Source organism: Musa acuminata, chromosome BXJ1-6 (genome assembly GCF_036884655.1).
Source record: "Musa acuminata AAA Group cultivar baxijiao chromosome BXJ1-6, Cavendish_Baxijiao_AAA, whole genome shotgun sequence".
Classification (NCBI taxonomy): Eukaryota; Viridiplantae; Streptophyta; class Magnoliopsida; order Zingiberales; family Musaceae; genus Musa; species Musa acuminata.
Window position 1 is genome coordinate 7,574,474 of NC_088332.1, and position 19,064 is coordinate 7,593,537.

At 38.2% G+C, this 19,064-nt stretch overlaps 3 protein-coding genes across 8 annotated transcripts; 1 reads left to right on the top strand and 2 right to left on the bottom strand.

The window, feature by feature from the left end:
* On the top strand, window positions 1-7,241 carry LOC135675979 (probable magnesium transporter NIPA8). Of its 6 annotated transcripts, none has more exons than XM_065186692.1 (15): window positions 1-277; window positions 434-487; window positions 3,424-3,676; window positions 3,831-3,918; window positions 4,021-4,082; window positions 4,641-4,726; window positions 4,817-4,890; window positions 4,969-5,071; window positions 5,231-5,356; window positions 5,462-5,561; window positions 5,681-5,800; window positions 5,925-6,015; window positions 6,094-6,157; window positions 6,718-6,817; window positions 6,905-7,241. In XM_065186692.1, the coding sequence occupies exons 3-15, from the start codon at window positions 3,584-3,586 to the stop codon at window positions 7,124-7,126; spliced, it is 1,329 nt and encodes a 442-aa protein (XP_065042764.1). In that variant the 5' UTR covers window positions 1-277; window positions 434-487; window positions 3,424-3,583; the 3' UTR covers window positions 7,127-7,241. The 6 variants fall into 6 exon arrangements, with proteins under 6 accessions (XP_065042764.1, XP_065042767.1, XP_065042763.1 ...); XM_065186695.1 differs by having other exon boundaries at window positions 3,488-3,676; XM_065186691.1 differs by lacking the exon at window positions 434-487.
* A 981-nt stretch (window positions 7,242-8,222) lies between these two features.
* On the bottom strand, window positions 8,223-13,430 carry LOC135675980 (uncharacterized protein At5g41620-like). Its single transcript, XM_065186698.1, has 3 exons — window positions 11,424-13,430; window positions 11,205-11,327; window positions 8,223-9,885 (listed from the first exon to the last, which is right to left on the bottom strand). The coding sequence occupies exons 1-3, from the start codon at window positions 11,877-11,879 to the stop codon at window positions 8,476-8,478; spliced, it is 1,989 nt and encodes a 662-aa protein (XP_065042770.1). The 5' UTR covers window positions 11,880-13,430; the 3' UTR covers window positions 8,223-8,475.
* Window positions 13,431-17,156: 3,726 nt separating this feature from the next.
* LOC135677679 (uncharacterized) lies at window positions 17,157-18,692 on the bottom strand. Its single transcript, XM_065190048.1, has one exon. The coding sequence runs from the start codon at window positions 18,085-18,087 to the stop codon at window positions 17,395-17,397; it is 693 nt and encodes a 230-aa protein (XP_065046120.1). The 5' UTR covers window positions 18,088-18,692; the 3' UTR covers window positions 17,157-17,394.
* Between the last annotated feature and the right edge of the window lie 372 nt (window positions 18,693-19,064).

The following is a 19,064-nucleotide window of genomic DNA, read 5'->3' on the forward strand; positions in this document are numbered from 1 at the left end:
TTGGCGAACAATTTCTTTCCCTTCGTTGGGTGTTTGTCCTGGTTTTGACGGCTGAGGACGGCGGGAGAAGCGGTCGGTGAGTCGCGCACGCATCTCACAGATCCTACCCCCTCCCATCTCCATCGGCGACGACCGCAGCTTCCTCCCCCTCTTCTTCCTCTCTTCTCCTCCTCCGACCTCTCGAGAGAAATTTCTACAGGGTTATTTCTTCTTCTTTTTCTCGTATTCGTCCCGGATCGATTCTTCTTGGGTCCCGGTTCGGCGGCCCTCCTACGAGGTAAAACGCCCGTTGGCCTCTGCAGATCCGATGCGATCGCTCGTCTGCTTGTTCTTTTTAATCGTTAGCATGCTAGGGTTTCGATCTCATCGTTCTTGCATTGTTTCTTGAGGTGTACCTAAAGTTTTTCCTGATTGATCATTTCGTTGTAATCAGATCTGGCGCTAGCTATCGTATCTTGAGCTGAAAGCATACACAGCAGAGAATAAGGTTCATAGGCCATTTTTCCCATTTTTTATACAGATTCTGTTAAAGATCTTAGGCCAAATATTTTTCCCTTCTGCTGACCTTCAACGCATGCGGATTTCGTGACGCTATCTCCCATGTGTTTGTCATTGGAGATTATGTACTCTAGGATTCAGATTCGCGCTGGGGTTTCTTGTCCTCTAAATGATCATCAATTATTAACTCTAGCAGTTCATGATGTGAATTAAGGTTGGACATGACAAATGTCCTGCCGAAGTGTAAAGGAAAATTAGTTTAGGGAACAGGGAGGCGAAAAGAGAGATCTTGGAGCACAGCTAAGATTAATGTCCAAGATAATTGGATTATCCATGCCTAGAGAAATTTTTTAACAGAAACCACGTAATCACTTTCTTAAGGTGAATTGAGTAATAAGAGAGGTGTCATGGCAGTGTGTATATTTGTTTGTGGATACCAACTAGGAACGCACTCCATAATGTGTCTACAGTCTACACTCATAAATGACAATAGGTAGCAATGGAAGAGCAACATAAGCAGGAGCATTAGGGTATTAACTTGAAAAGGAGCCTACATGAGTTCTTGGAGGACGATTATTTGTTTTAGATGGACAAGGTAACCTATTGTGTCACTGGATTTGGAAGTGCAAATTGATAATGCATTGAGAAATTAGAATGTGTAATTAAAATAGAAGAAATCATTGTAAGGATCTGCTCATGGAAGATACTTCTGAGAAGAAAGCATGAGATTGTGAATGTGAGATCTCCATGATGCAAGGAAAGAGACTTCACTTTGGAGTGATTCAAGTACTTGGAGCTGCGACTCATGATTGTGAACTAATGAAAACATTAAATGATATATCTTGTTTAATGTGCCTAATGTTGAATATGAAGAATGGGTAAAGGATATTAAAACAACTTTTTCTGCCTTTTCAAGGATCCAAAAAAAAGGCAAGGCCACCTTTTTCTGTCATCCTCTTGTAGTCTCCTCATTGAATCCCTACATGGCTGTACGCCATTTCAATGTAACACACATCATTTATTTTTGATATCAGCAATTTTGTTGTGTCCACTTCTTTGAAACTTCGGATATGTGATGAACAAATTTACTGGATGTTACAAGTGAAAAAATTTTAATTATTAATACCTCCCTTTTATCTTGTTTACGTTATGTATGAGCTGAGGGATAACTTGGCCTTGATGACATACATTGTATACATTAGTTTGATGTGAAATGGCATCCTCTTATTATATTGTGCATGTTTACAGATAGAAGAATCAATATTATAGAAAGAAATGTCAGCAGTTAGGGTACCATATAATGCATGTGCTGCATGTAGCTGCATATATGGACCACACTTATGTAGTTCCATATATAACTTATGCAAGAAATTCATATGATTGCATCTACATGTATGGTCAGATGATAGCTTTTTGAACACTAAGGCTTAAATCAATGTTCAAGATTTGAGATAATCCAATTGAATGTATTTGCCAAGAACTAAAAGCATATCTGAGATACTAGTAATTGAATGACAATCATATACATTGTTTGCCATATTATGGTGATGATAGTGGGCTTGTTCAAGACAGCATTATCAATAGTTGCATTTCACATACTACTAATTATTCAACAGAAAGCTTTTACTTTGTCTGTGAACTAAACAAATATGATGCAGGATATAACAATATTGTTAAGCCAAGGGAAAGATGACTGGAAACATACTTCATAAGCTGTTAGACTTTTGAGATATAGAGGAACAACTATTGCGTGTGCATGCACCAATGGAAAGGGGAATGGTGGTTCATGTCCTTTGTTTGCAGAGTTCTCTGACCCTTTCTGCCTTAAGTACCTCTTTTGGAAGCCCCTTAATTGACACCAATTTGATGTTTCTTGTCAAATTTACATTGAGGCACAATGTGGAAGTATTTTAATTAGATCATAGCCAGGAAGGTGCAAACACAATTTTGAATGAAGCCCAAGTTTTTTATCTGAGAGATCATCTTTGAAGTTTCAAATTTAGTTTACAAGTTGAGTTTCTTAATTAAATTGGAGTGTAATTGTTATTTAACAAGAAGAGAATTTAAAAGATGCCACGTGATTTTGATGGGAGCGGCAAACTTAAGAGTTATCACTCTTTAATGGTGCTTTCTCTCTGAAGTTATCATTGCATGGAAAAGGTAATATTATGTTTCCTTGATAGCAAAGGAAACATCTCAACTTTGTCTACATGAATGAACTGTGAGATTTGAGACCTGGCAATGTGTTCCTAAACTAATGATGTCTTATTTTTATTTAGTTGTTGAAATATGGAGGATATGCACTACTTTTTCCAACTTATGCTAAACCACCCCAGACTCCACATTGTGGGAACCTTGCACTACGTCATCCCCTTTTTTGTTACTTGTGTAAAACTTAAAAAGAAAGATTCTACCTAATTCAACTACTATTATAGGTTCTAGTGTGTACAGTTGCAACTATAGAACATTAAATATGATTTCACTATATCTAAATCTGATCAACTTTTGTAATTTTTTTACCTATAACTTCATCTTTGGATGAGTTATATACAATGCCTTCACTTTGCCCCCAAAACCCAATTTGGAACTGAATTGTTAATATCATAATCTGAATTAGTTAATTTTGTTTAAAATTGTTTAGGTACATTTGGATATATGAGTGCAACATAATGTCTCCAAGCAAGAATCTTTATTTAAAATATTGGTGCAGCCATAATTTACCGTTCTTTTTTTACATTATTTGTTTTTCCCAATCACTGAAGGTCTTTGTCATTAATCATTGAGCTAGTCTAATAATCTAATTGAGCCTTTTAATTATTATCTTAAATGTTCCTTTGAAGGGTTTAATTTGTGGAAACTAGTTGCTGATATTACCTTCAAAAATTGCATGTTTTTAAGGACTTCAATCATTTGTACTTCCTGTAGTTTCTGCATGAAATTCAGTGGGCTTTAACCACCGGTTAATAAGATTCTTGCTGGCTTCCTGAAGCCCTAAGACTGCATCAATGACCTGCAATGGTCAACTACGAACAAAGTAAGGAACTGGATTTTATACTTTACAAGGTCTCTTCATCATCATTGATCCATGGGCGAGTGGGTTATCGGAGCATTTATCAACATAATTGGAAGTATTGCTATAAATTTTGGGACTAATCTTCTAAAATTGGGTCATGATCAGGTAATTCTCTATGTGCCTTCTTTGACCTACCTTTCATTTCCTGGCACAGCTAGTTGCTAGTCAAGGAAGATTCATTTGTTGAGTACTTTAAATATTGAATATTCATACCTACATGTCAATGTTTTTCCTATGGTATCTGTCTCTTTGTTTGCAGCGAGAGAGGCACTCTATGCTTAGCCGTGATGGAACCAATAGCAAACTTAATGTGAAATCAATCATACATTTCCAGACGTGGAGAATTGGTAATGTTTATTGTGTAATATTCTGACTCTTTTTTGCTCACAGTTAGTGTCTATCTTGATAAATATCTTTAAGATGCTTAATTGATGTACCTTCTAATGCAGGTCTTCTTTTATTTGCTTTTGGGAACTGCCTTAACTTCGTTTCCTTTGCATATGCTGCACAGGTCAAGTCACATACTCTGGCTTTATGGGTCTTTTGATGTAATTTATCATCCTGTATAAAAAGTTTGCCATGTGTTTATATGCCTTTCAGGGGTTTTTATTACTCGAATTTGAGGTTAGCAAGAAAATTCTGTGGAATTATTGTCTTACTATCTCATGGATGTGATGCACACTGTGCTTTTGATTGATATTTTGTTCAACTATGATAGTCTTGGAATGTAGATATTTGTGTTGACCTGATGGATTTGGTGAGCAAATTTGTACATAAATCTTATTGCTGGATTTATTTCTCTTTAGTACTTATTTTCTTTGTTTTTTAAGTGCATAAGCTATGTGTGGCATATTGGCTTTCACAATTGAGTTGTGGCATTAGTACACAGTCTTAATTGGCTTGGTAATGATTATCTGCATAATGCATTTAAAATTAGGTTTGTAAGGCAATTGTGGATAGCCATCTTGTTGAGAAAATTCAGCTTGTTCTTCTTTAAGGATCAATAATAATTACAAACCATTTATTTGGTGATTTTGCTAATAGGTTATTCTTTTTTCTGTGTGTGCAGTCACTTCTCGCAGCTTTGGGGTCAATTCAATTTGTTTCTAATATTGCATTTGCTTACTTTGTGCTAAGTAAGACTGTATCGGTCAAGTATGTCATTTCAGAAATGGCATTATTTTCATAATGGAACTATTATACTTTATTCATAAATATGATTTCATATACCAACTTGTCTTGCAGAGTCATGGTAGCGACAACATTTATTGTTTTTGGCAACATCTTTCTGGTATCTTTTGGAAATCACCAGTCACCTGGTAAACCACATTGATCCTAGTATGAAGGGAAGGAATATTCATTGCTTCAATAAATAATAATTTCTTTTTTTGTCTCAGTGTACACACCAGAGGAACTGATAGCAAAATACACCAGCTTAGTTTTTCTACTCTATTGCTTCACCTTATTATTGGTGGTCATCATCAATCAATATATTTACAGGTGATCTGACACCTCTAGTTTTCAAAATTGTTAGCATGTCAAATCCAGTTTACCTTTTGCTGTTAAAAGTCAGCCTTTTTTTTGGTTTATAGTCACCATTGTCTTACTTTTTGGCAGCAAATCATGGTTATCTCAATTCCTGACTTTTATAACTGACAGGAGAGGAGAAGCATATCTTGCAGTTTCTAATCATGACAGTCTCTATTGGTGCACACTGCTCCCATTCTCCTATGCCACTGTTTCTGGTGCTGTGGGATCCTTCTCAGTGTTGTTTGCAAAATCCTTGTAAGTTGGGATCTTAAAGAAAGATTTCAGCTGTAGATTTTTCAGTATGTGTTGTCACATTCTTCTGACATATATTTTTTGTCTCTTTATTGCATTGGCTTTCAGGTCCAACATGCTAAGACTAACCATGAGTAGCGTATATCAGTTCCACAGCTGGTTTACATATTGTATGCTGTTGTTGTTCTTTAGCACAGCAGGATTTTGGGTAATGATGTCAATAAGCCAAAGCTGAACTGTATGATTGGTTCAATTATTGTTCCTAGGTGTGCTGTATCTTTTAATTGCCTTCCTCTGAGACATCTGATTCTTTTTCTTAAATTTCAGATGGCAAGATTGAACGAAGGACTGTCTCTTTTTGATGCAATCCTTATCGTCCCCATGTTTCAGATTGCATGGACCTTCTTCTCCATATGCACAGGATTTATATATTTCCAAGAATATCAAGTGAGCCTTTGTGTGTGTGTGTGTGTGTGTGTGTGTGTGTGTGTATATATATATATATATATATATATATATATATATATATATTGCTTTTGTTAGATGAAACTAACTTTAACTGCTTTAATAGGTATTCAACATATTAAGGATAACAATGTTTATAGTGGGGATGGCATTTGTATTTATTGGCATTTCTTTGTTAGCACCTGATGAATCTAAAGGTACCAGCTTTTTAATAGTTTCTATTTATTCATCCTTGCTGTTAGCTAAATCTTGCTAACTTTGCCAACGACTTTTAGGAAGTGACACAAAGGAGCCTTCTTTTCCTACTGCAGCTCAAAGCCTTCCGACTAATATGAACAGGTACCTTGCCATTCTCTCTGAATGGTTGCTTCTCATAGAATTGATGATCAATGTAGTAGTTAAGAATCTATTTTCAGCAAAATTTGATCGGTGTCTTTTCATGTAGTTATAATCTCATAGCATAGGTACTATTCTAAAGTTTTAAACATCATAGATACGCTAAAGTTGACAAACTTTCATGAACACCATTTGAAATATCATAGACAACCCTCTAAATTTAAGAAACTTCATCAATAGCCATTCTTTTCGAAATTTTGTGCATGTAATATTTTAAAGACGAGTATATGTAGGAGCTTGTCGATGTCACAGGGGAATTCATGATATATGGAATTTAATTTGGCATACACAAAATTACACATAGGTTGAAGGGTATGCAATATGCAATGACTCCTCTATTGTTCTTATTTGCACAATCTCAAGTATGTTAATACATGTTGGATTTGCCTCGTGCCAGTCACATGTTTTCTATGTTAAGATGGTTGCCTTTTTAAGCTACCAATTAATGATGATGTGTATTGAAATCAGTCTAGCTGATATAATGATTATTATCCAAACTGCAGACTTGCCAAGCTGCCAACGGAAGAACCTGAAATAAATGATGTGGGTTCATTTGCACAAGCAGCGCTTAGCAAGGCAAAGATTATCCTGTTGAAGGCAAAGGTACTTTGATTTTTTACACGGGGGTATATATTCTTTTTTCCTTTGGTAAGATGGGCTGATATGATTTTTCTAATATTACCCTTGCAGGCTGCTGGTTCTCTCTCGCTGGGTCTTGGCGAGGAGTCAATAAGTGCATCTTCAGTACTCGTAATGCCTATGGTTTCTTCAAGGACAACAGGTTTCAGAGAAACAACTTTCGATCGAACAAAATTCATTCCTCTGAGAAACAGTAGATGGAGCAGCCCTTCAATAGATGATAACAGCGATGATGATGTGGAAATTCAGGCAAGCAGATCATTGCTGTCTTAATTTTGTCGGTACGGTCGGAAGGATGGTTATTCTTTTCATTATTTCCATATGGCACAAATGTATAGATATATTAATCTTCTCCCGTCAAATGTCAAATATGTAACGTTTTGAGTTCCGTGCTTCATGAGTTGTCTTGGTATTTGGCATCCAAGTATGTTGATTTTGTGGGAGTTAAAGACTCTTCGGAGTTGCACACCTATCATGTGATCAGTAGATTAAACTTCACTGTGGCACCATCGACACCATCCATTCACACTCGTGAGTCATTGATTCGAGTGCTTGTTTTAAATATTACATTCATGGCCGTTTTTAGAAATTGGCTTCCTTTTATATTACAAAAGCTAGTTGGGAATGATTTTTCTTGAGATCTCCGTTAGCTTTTATCAAAAAGCCCCTTTTGATCCTCCCGAGACCCAAAACTGACGCGAGTCTCATACCCCATGTTGAGTCCGGACGTTTTTTTTTTTTTTTAATCTCCGTTAGATTTTCGCTGTTGTTAACAATCTTTGTATCAAAAGATGATCGATGTGGATCTTACATCTCGTGTTATATATATATGTATATATACACTGTATATATACATATATATATACATACATATATATATATATATATGTATGTATATATATATATATGTATGTATATATATATACATGTATATATATATGTATATATATACATACATATATATATATACATACATATATATATATACATACATATATATATATATTACATATATATATATATTACATATATATATATATTACATATATATATATATTACATATATATATATATATATATATATATATATATCGTGTGTACATAGGAGAGATCATATCATTTTGTTTAGCAAATTAAATATGTTTTAAATTTACTTACTTTTCCATTGCATTGTTGGTCATATCACAAGTAAATTATGACATTCTATTCGAGCCGCACATATATGGTATTTCTGGAATTAAAATTAAGATATTACAAACAGTGCCTTCAAGTTCCTAATGAAAGGTTATCTGCCACAAGATCCAGGTGAAAAAAGCGTTCATTCTGCTAAGCATCACAACAACGCAATCCTCTGCTCCACAATGGTGCATAAGAGGCAATTTGGAAAGTAATCATTTGATCAATACAATGGGAAAGTCCAACTTCAAGTTCGATACAAGATAGCTGCATTCATGCTTGCCTTACCATTACACCCCACAGTTCAGATATACAAAGTAAATTCTCACATCTGTGATGCTGTTGTTCTTGATGGACTTGACTTGGAAAAAGAAAATTCTCATATCTGTGATGCTGTTGTTCTTGATGGAATTGACATTGAAAAAGAAAATCTTCGTCGGAAAAGACTATTGAATGGTAGCCATCTGCAACTGGGAGCGAATCTTGTTCTTCCTCACCAAACTTGCCTTTGATTCACTCTCCCTAATTGCTTTCACCACCTCAGCAACTTTTGATCCTACACAAGCCTGGCCGCCTATGCTGTGTGAAGCTTGTTGTCTGATGCATTGTCTTGTTGAGTTCAATAGCCCATGGGGAAGAAAAATTCTAGAACCTGCTGAAGTTTGATCTCTCAATTCTTCTGCTGATATGTATCGATCCCCAATTTGGTCCAGCATCTGGGCCTCATCTATGAGACTGCTGTCGCCAACTGGTCTTCCTCCATCCAAATCGTCATCCATATGCTGGAAGTTCCTTGCAAAGTTTCCTTTGGTCATGTCTCTGTCGGAAGAAAATTCACCACAGGATACATGTTCTTTAGCTAAAGCTACTTTCCTTTCATCTTCGGTCGCTCCAGAGGCATGGCTCCAATTGTAGCCATTGTTAATATTGAGTTCAATTGAATGCAAATCACTATCTTCTGAGTCTGTCCCATCGTTCTCTTCTTGATCCTTTTCTCCACTGGTGTCTCTTCCATCCACAGTTAGATTAGTCAACTTGCTGCTTCTGCTTGGATGAACCACTTGCATTTGGCGATCACTGTCCTGGCCATCAGCGACACTCTGTTGTGTACTTACAACTTCTGTTCTTTTAGCTGCTAGAAATGCTTCGAGCTCGTGCCTCAGTTGGTCAACAGCTGCATTTTTCTCCTCAAATTGGCATTTGGCTTCAGAGAGCTTCATCTGAACTCTTTCCTCGCGCCATTCATCAGCAAGCTGGAGCATTTCTCTCTCCTTCTCCAGCTCTTCTCGTACCTTGGCAGATTCTCTCTTCAGTTCTTCTACTTCAGCCTTGTCCTCACCAATTCCCCTTATCATTTCACTACAAACTTGTTCAATTATTTCTCTTGTTCTCCTTTCGCTCTCGAGCTCTTTACCTGCATCCACCAGTGAATTCTTCAATTGGGATAACTCGACTTCGAGTTTCTTACTGATTCTCTCAGCTCTTCTTCTCAATTTTCTTTCTGTCTCAAGCTCCTCAATCATGGATCGAAGAGAAACTTTTGTTCCTTCCCGTTTCTTGTTCTGCCAAGCTTCCTTTTCTTCCACTAACTGCTTCATGATGTATCTAATTCCAGTGTGATCAGATCTTTTTTCTTGGATAAGCTGATTAACCTGCACAAGGGCCCGATCGAGCTGACAGTAAAGGGCTGTAGCAAGAGAAACTGCAGATGGTTGCTGCTTTCCTATTCCACAGAAATGGACCAATATTTTTAAAAGCTCTTTTGATGTCACCAAGCCATTTTGCAACTCCTTCAAATAATTCTTTCTTCCTCCATGTGAGCTTCTTGGAACCAGGCCTTGAAAACATGCTTCAGACTGCAATACATGACAACATGCCAATTAATTGGAATTGGGGCAAAAGGAGGAAAAGAGAGTTGTAAAAAGAATAACGTTTTCAAGTGTATTTTAGAGACGAGTTACTCAAGAAGACAATAAAATCATTATAAATAGTTCTCTTTTTTTTTTCTTTTTCGTGGACTTGTAACTTGTGGGGATGTATTATCTTCAACATTTCTTCCTTCAAGATGTTATGCTGTTTTCTGTATTAATTTATTGAAAGGTTGCTCTTCGGTAAAATAAGCTTAAACAACAACAATATATGTGAATTTGCCCACCAGCCAAGTGGCATTTTAGGTTTTATGGCAATACTTCTTTTTTCTATATTTTCCTAGGCTAGAAACCCAACAATATTTTGAGAGATAAGATTACATTACACCGATTGATTAATTATTTTCCCAATCCATTACAGATCATCTACTGATTTGACTCAGACTAAACACCCTTACGGATCTTTACGGCAATACTTCTTTTTGTCTATATTCTCCTTGACTAGAATTCAACAATAGAGTTTGAGAGATAATATTATACCACACCGATCCATTAATTATTTTACTAATCCATTATATGGCTTAGACTAAACTAATAAGCATCATATTTTGTCACCATTATCAAGTAAAAGCTTTTACACATCCAAATAGTATACCCATCTACATGTCTAAGAAAATTAGTTTCTGATTACCAAGTTGTGCAGAAACTGTGCATACAGCAGCTTAGCAAACACTTCATATTCGAGGCCTGGTCACCTATACATGAGATGCCAACTTGTAGTGAGAGTTGCGATGAAAAATGGATGGGAGGAATAGTTCTCGATGTCTTTTAGGAACACAGAATGCAGTTTTGGTCCTAAAATCTTGGCATTGGCAGATCAATAGAGCCTTCAAAATATGGTTCCTTGAATTCTTCTTACTTTCATGGAGTACCAATCTGCTCCCCCAAAAAGGCTTACTAGTCAGCTGCTTACCAATTTTAGTGTGTTTAGCTTCAATACCAAGATTTTTGTTACCTATGTTACATTTTAATAGAAGATAATAATATTACTTTTCGGTCTTCGGAAATCATTTGAAGAAACAAAAGTAGATTGATGTGAAATGAGATTATTCAATTTCTGGATAAAAGCAAAAGTCAGTATGTCTCAAACATCAAAGTACATAATAAATATTACATGCATATTGTCCTATAGGTTGTTTAGCAATCACAAGAAAAATAGTAGTGCTAACAATCAACAGAACCAGACAGAAACAACCGATTGCTACAGATTTCTCTCGATAAGAAAAGGCACTGATAAGAGCTGTTACCTCCATTAAGTCGACCTTGCTCAGCAAATCTGAAATTACATGATTGTGCTCCTTACAGTGAAACTTCTGATGAACCGGTGGCAACATCTTCCTGTGACTACTTGATCGAGGTCGATTACATAGCTGCAAGATAACCAGCAAATTGTGGAGATCAACAAAAGGATGGATAAAGATAACTACCTATAAGCTGACACAAAAATGGAAGATTCATATACTCACTTCTGAGATAGGGCTGTGTAATCGGTTGGATAAATGATAAGACAGAGAACCAGCCCCGAAAGACCCAGATGTCCTGTCTTTTCTCATGATATCCATTGGCAATTTTCTCTCATGTCGATCCCTGATAATTTCTGGTGAAGGTGTATGGTTCAGTTCCCAAAGAGCATTGGCTAGCTTCCGAGCTGATACTGATATTTGGGATTCTTTGGCACCGCCTTTGGATGGCTGGTGCAGAGATGTTTCAGAAAAGCTTGCAGCCAAGCATGGTGATCTAGCATTCATTCTCCACAAGGGAACTGGCGTGGTTGATCCTTTCCTCTTCCCAACCAAAACTGTTCTCTTAAAGCGGTAATTCTTCGACATATAAGATGTCGATGAAGGTGAAGAAGAGAATCGCTTTTGGATACCGCCATGTCCTTCCAGGAGTTCGTTCACTCCTGAATCATGCCTCGGCATTCTGCAGTTGGCTTCTCTACTCCTCCCAGAAAACACACCCAAAAAACTCAAGTTCCTTACAATCTCCTAATTGAGAAGAGATCAAAATTAAGAACACCAAAGTGCTTTACGGCAAAAGAAACGAAGAGGAAGAGGATAGAGTTGGGACTTGTCGAGGCAAGGCAATCAACTCGACAAAATGATATGTCTCACCAAATGTATGGCATATCAGAAATGGAACTACACAACCACTAAGGCAATCCAACAAAAGAACTCAGAGACTTCAGTGGGTGGAAATGGAGAGAAGCAAAGTGAATAGTAAAGCCCCACCAATTATTCATAGATTTCAGTGGTGGAAAATGGATTCTTTTAACCTTCCAAAAAATCGCAAAATAGAATCATGAGCAGTGAACAGACCTGCAATGAAGATGCTAAAGATTGAGGCTTGGGGTTAAATTGTTCCCCAGAACCTGGATGCGTGCTGAAACCCTAGATTGCCCTAACTAAAAACAAGGAGAAGATCTTACTTCAACGGTGAACTTTATTTCCTTGTAGAGGGATTTCTATATCTTCTTGAACGAATGATAAAAGGAACTATAAATGCTAAACGATTTCAAAGATGACACAGCGCAATGGACGGAGAAGGGAGGTCTCCAGCTCCTCCAAAAACCTAGAGAACAATCAAAGATGGCATCTTTATTTAGATCGGGAAACCTACGATTCGCATCAAAGAGACACGGGAACCGACATTCCCATATCTCCCCCGATTCCTTTCTTTCCAGGGGTCGCCTTTTGTTTCCTTCTTCGGCTACAGCACAGCGGACGATGACAGGGGAGGTGGAGAACGCTTCTTAAAGACGATTCATGAAAGGGAAAGGCAGAGAGGCCGGGAGAGCAAGAGAGCACACGAGTGGGGGCCGATTCCCATCCTCGAACCTCTCGCCAACCTTCGATTCGCCGTAAAAATCCAATTTTTCTATGCCATCGCCAGCTGTCCCGGCGCCATCGAGCTGCTCGTGGAATTCCAGAACTGGTCCGCTGTTTCTCTGGAATCTTTAGTTCAGAAGCTCTCTGTTTCGCTTGTGATCTTCATATTGCCAAAATGACATCTCGATCACCTTACGGCACAGCTTCTGTCAATCTCGGTGCTCAGAGATGTGGGCAGGAGGGGAAATGCATCTGCAGAGAAGGCAAACATCTAATCCATTCTTTTAAGCGCCATGATCACACAATTCCAATCCTACTTTTTAGTGAAGACTCCACTTCTATCGTCAACTTGGCACAAAGATGTGGGTTAGGAAGAACATGATGTCGATTTGCTACTGTTCATTCATTTAGGCCTTTTGATCATACAAATCTAACGCCACTTTATTCGTCAAAACTGCATCTTTGTCATCAGCTTAGGCACAAAGAGAAGCGTCCGTCATCAGCTTGGAAGCTTCACCACGACTTAAAATTTGTTTCCCCGAGAAAGAACTTTGACTGTGAAGGAACATTGTGTTGCCTTTTCATAAAGCATCAGTTCAACAAAATGCTTGCGACTTTGTCTTCCGGCACAAAGCACCGATCATTTGGCAAGAACAAACTGAAAATAAAGATCGGGAATATATTTCCTGTTCGTGTTCATTACGACTAGACTAGCCTCAAGCTCTGAGTCAGAATTCCATCGAAGCACATGGCCGCCGAAGAGTGGAGGATTAGATATGAGAGCCAAACTAATATGATATTTTCATTGTTGTGTAGATCCAAAACATTCCGTTTTCGGCGACCGAACCTGTTGTGTTTTAGCATAACAAGGATGAGATGTATGAGTGTAATGTCAAGCAGGGCCTCTACCGATCATGCGACGACATGGCACAAAATGCCATCAGCTGATGGCTTTGGGGGAGAACACCTTTTGCTTGGTGGTGATGGGCAGTAGGGCAGTGGCCATTGGGGGCTGCACCGAGGAGGCATTCCCACGCCCTCCTAACCCCACTTCACACTGTGCAGTCATTGTTAGCTTATCACAAACAAGATAGGGACCAGTACAGTGTACACGCACCGATCGATTCTTTTGCTTTGGCCATGGAGTGTGATCATGATGTCAAGAAATATTTCGGAAGTAAAAGCTCATTTATTTCTGCAACTCGCACCCATTTGCCATGAACACGATCCAGAATACATGCAAAGATGATGGATTCGGTGTCAGGGCCTTTACTGCAACGATCACTCATCAAAGCTGTGGAAAATAGAAGACACGATTCCAGCTTTTATCTTGCTGTATATATCGTAGCATCATATCATCATATCCTCAATATCAGAATATAATCTCGTGGAAACACCAATCTTTTCTTGCTACAGCGTTTGCTCAATCATTACTCGGTGGTTCTGAAGCTGAATACATAGTAGTTTTACTCATTGAGGTAAGTACAAGAAACTGGACAAAGTGTAGCAATTCAATTTCTTGACGACTTCCTGAGACAACTCTGCTGGATGGAATCTGAGATGAGTGACCGACATGTTTGTTGGTTTCTAAAGCCTTCGCTTTTGACATATGCTCTGTCATTGTTGTCGCCGAGCTCATGGAAACAAAACAAAGTCCATACAAAATGAACTCTGACTTTGTGATGTGCCAAAGAACATCCGGTCAGTCATGTGTGTTGTTTTTTCTTTTCACCAAGAGAGATTTGAATCATTGGTGCTATGAAATACTAAAGGCTATTGGATCAAAAGAAGAAGAAGAAGACAATGAGTGAGAGTCCAGATAGTTTTGTAACTGTCTGCCTCTATCTTCTCCATTTTCCTTAAGAATCCATTAGGATTTATTAGAAGTGGAGGGGAGGGTGTAATTATAATATGCCTTCATGACATAAATCTTAATTAACTTAAATCAATTACCATTTGATTGAGATATATTTAAATTATTAATAATGTTCATGATTCAGACCAGACTTACACCAAGTCAAGTAGGTAGATTTTTATTTTATTTTCTAACTCAATATGTTTCACTGATATGAGAGCTCTTAAGGATGCAATGATGCCTGTTTGAGAAAAAGATGTGTAATAGACACAATAATAATTTCTCTGCTGAGATTTTTTAAGTTATTGTAAAAATTAGAATATGATTCTCATTACAAATCAGTTTCCACCACCATCTTCAATTTCATTCCTAGACATAAAATAGGATTTTTGATTAAAAAAAAAATTATGATAGATACTCTTGCAATATAGTCATTATGCTTTTAATCATGCATTATGATGTTGTTCATATGTTTTTAATGATAGATGGATCCACAAGTTTGATGCCTTTTACCTTTATCAATGGTGTGATCATTTATAATTATATGATTGAAAGTGATAATTGTCAAACCTCACACTACATAAGCTACATTTTGATGGACTAATTATATATTATCCCCCTAGTTATAACTAGTAGTATAATCATCCTTAAACTTAAATTTTCGAAAGATATATTGAGATATCTATATTTATAAAAATAAAATATTTATACTCATTTTTCTCACGTCATCAATTTTATTGATAAAAATATCATACATGTTCAATGCTAAATTAAAATAAGATACAATCAGTATATGTTCAGTGATATACCTTACAATATTTTTGTTAGTAAAATTGACGATACAAGAAAAAACGAGATTAAATGTTTCACCTTCGTAAGTATATGGATTCTAATATAATTTTTAAAATATAAAAACTAGAATACTAAAACTAACTAATTATAGAAAATAATATATAATTAATCTTATTTTAATTGGACAGGAAATGTAAAATAATTAACATGTATTAAAAAAATTCTTAGTATCTAAATATCTTGTACAGTGTTCTGATCCTTCTCTATCCATCCCTCAATGACCTCATATTAAGAGCTCCGTTAAAACTATGGGCTACATTCAAGATTAAAAGTGTCCTTGGTCACTCGTGATGGAGTGAGTACAAAGGGTCCATAAACCCAAACCAAATTACCAAATTAAGTCTGTTCTTGCGTCTTTGATGATCAATAGAAAGTTTGGATTCATCAAAGCTTTCGAGGAAAACACTTAGATTAGGCCAACATAATAAATATATACCAATGAGAAGTTTCAGAACACTATAGAATTCCCTTAGTCTGAGCTTTTCTGATGTTTTAGCTCAACTTAAATACGCTGAGCTTGCGAAACAATGCCAAGAGCAAGAGGAAGGAATGACCCATTCTCTATCCATCCCTCAATGACCTCATATTAAGAGCTCCGTTAAAACTATGGGCTACATTCAAGATTAAAAGTGTCCTTGGTCACTCGTGATGGAGTGAGTACAAAGGGTCCATAAACCCAAACCAAATTACCAAATTAAGTCTGTTCTTGCGTCTTTGATGATCAATAGAAAGTTTGGATTCATCAAAGCTTTCGAGGAAAACACTTAGATTAGGCCAACATAATAAATATATACCAATGAGAAGTTTCAGAACACTATAGAATTCCCTTAAGTCTGAGCTTTTCTGATGTTTTAGCTCAACTTAAATACGCTGAGCTTGCGAAACAATGCCAAGAGCAAGAGGAAGGAATGACCCATTCTCTATCCATCCCTCAATGACCTCATATTAAGAGCTCCGTTAAAACTATGGGCTACATTCAAGATTAAAAGTGTCCTTGGTCACTCGTGATGGAGTGAGTACAAAGGGTCCATAAACCCAAACCAAATTACCAAATTAAGTCTGTTCTTGCGTCTTTGATGATCAATAGAAAGTTTGGATTCATCAAAGCTTTCGAGGAAAACACTTAGATTAGGCCAACATAATAAATATATACCAATGAGAAGTTTCAGAACACTATAGAATTCCCTTAAGTCTGAGCTTTTCTGATGTTTTAGCTCAACTTAAATACGCTGAGCTTGCGAAACAATGCCAAGAGCAAGAGGAAGGAATGACCCAGCAGAGACGGCTGCACAGGAGTTTGACCTTTATTTTGTCGTTTCCAGTGTTCAAATGAGTACGTCATGGCGACTTCTCTGTTCTCGCCAAGGAGCAATGGCAGCGGTGGCTTCGGTGAGTGAGCTGTGGGCTGACATCTCCTCCACCCGGCTGACCAAATACATCAAGCTGATGTGATGCCTGTGCTGCAAGTGTCAGAACTCATGAACTGGGCGCTTCTGACACTGAAAGAAAGAGCATGAGTTGAGCCATTATTCTCCTCACTGAAAGCAATCTAATCCAGGATCTACCGCACAGTGAGAGGTGCCGAAGGATTGAGTTGAAGTCAGACATATAACTATGTCATTGATTGATCTAAATAATAATCAGTAAAAAGCTAACGCATGCCATAAACAAGAGATTTAAATTATTTATATCCTAATACCCAGTAAGAATACAGTCATCTTTACACTGTACGAGACAAAACTTTTGGATCAAAAGGAGAAGCAAAGTAAAAGAGGTGAAGACTTGGAGCAGTGACAAGAAGAAGGAAGAGAGCCCTCCATCTGTTCCTGCGACTACTTTTCTGTCTTGCTTTCTACAAATGCTGAAGAGTTGAGTGTAATGGAGCTGCATGTGATACCAAATTCATTGGCTCCCGTTCTTCTTCTTCTTCTTCTTCTTCCTCCTGCTCTTGAAGACACCAAATAGTCCCACCCCTCTACTCCTCCTCTCCGACTCCGTTATGGTCTCCAGCTTCGGCCTCCACTGCTTGGACTTGCACCTCATCAACAGCTTGTACTCCTTCTCCAATGCCTCTGTGGTCACGACTCTGCTGATAACAGTACAGCTCTCTTCCTCTCGGACTCCCTCGATTAGGAACTCATCGGAGACCCTTATCTGAAGCGTCCCGGTGGCCGTCTTGTGGATGTCGAACGGCCTGAGGGCGCTCTTTCTGGCGCCGCCGGCGGTGGGGGTGACGAGGGAGGTGGCGAGGGTGACGAAGGAGAGGACGGAGCGGAAGAAGTGGGAGGGGAGGAGGAAGTAGGACTGGCCCGGCTGGAGCTGGTCGCCGGCCGCCAGCGGCGGGACCTTCTGTCCGATGAAGAAGGCGTCGGAGCGGCAGACGAGGTGGGAGGGATGCTCCCTCATGAGCTCCGCGGCCGCCACCGGCCGGCGGTACACCCTGACCCGTCCGTCGCAGCCGATGAGCCGGACACCCGCCCCCGCTTGCGACGGCGGGGCCGGGTTAGTTCGCCTGGCGGCCGCCGGCCGCCACGTCGCGCCCACCACGTGGAAGCACCACGGGATCACCTGCAGACTGAGGGACTTCAACCCCATCTACTGTACTTGTACGATCTTTCTCTTCATGCACGCCCGGCTCTGTATGACGCGTTAACACAACCAGACACACACAAACACACAGAAAGAAGCAGCAGTCTCTTCGTACTCTTGTTTAGAACAAAGAGCACACAAGAGAAGCATTTCAGAGAGAAGTGGACGGCAGAGGAGGAGGAGGAGGAGGAGGAGAGGAGTGTTTATAGAATGGATGGTCAGAGTGCAACCAGTACTGGATTCAAACAAAAGGTGAAGGCTGTACTCCTGTGGTGGTGATGGCACACTAGCATATGATGAGCTTTTGGCATCTCTTTCTTTGTGGGCATGGGAGGTGAGTGAAGCGTGAGATCTAGGAACAGCTTTCCCTTACTTTCTCTCTCTCTCTCTCTCTCTCTCTCTCTCTCTCTCTCTCTTCTTTTTTGCTTGAGTACAGTATTCTTTATTTTTAGCATCTCTGGTCATGGATTGGTGACAGGTTTGTCTCTTTGACCGAGTTCTCCGACGCCTCTCTGGTTGGTTGCTGTGGTCTTCCACATGGGAGACCTCTCTCTCTCTCTCTCTCTCTAGCCGAATGAAGGAGGAGGAATGGTGGGCCAAAATGCAACTGAAGAAAAAGAAGTATAATGGTTTGATTACTAGCAGTAATCGTGAACAAAATGTTGTGGAAACACTCATAATTCTTATTTAATTGCATCAATTATCATAACCTTCAAAGTGGTAGTATGGCTTGTTTAATTTTTTATAATTCATAATTTGAAACTTGATGATAATAAATTCTATTAATAATCTTTATTGAGAAAGTCGAATTGATTAGTAAGTTATTAAAAAGTGATAAGTATCATCATATACATCATTTGATATTATAATATATTTTTAATTTAAAAATATATAAATAAATTTTACTAATCCACGTGTTTAATCTTGAGCATTCAACGCAAATAATATTTGTTAGTCCAATAAAAAATAACCCGATTCAGCTT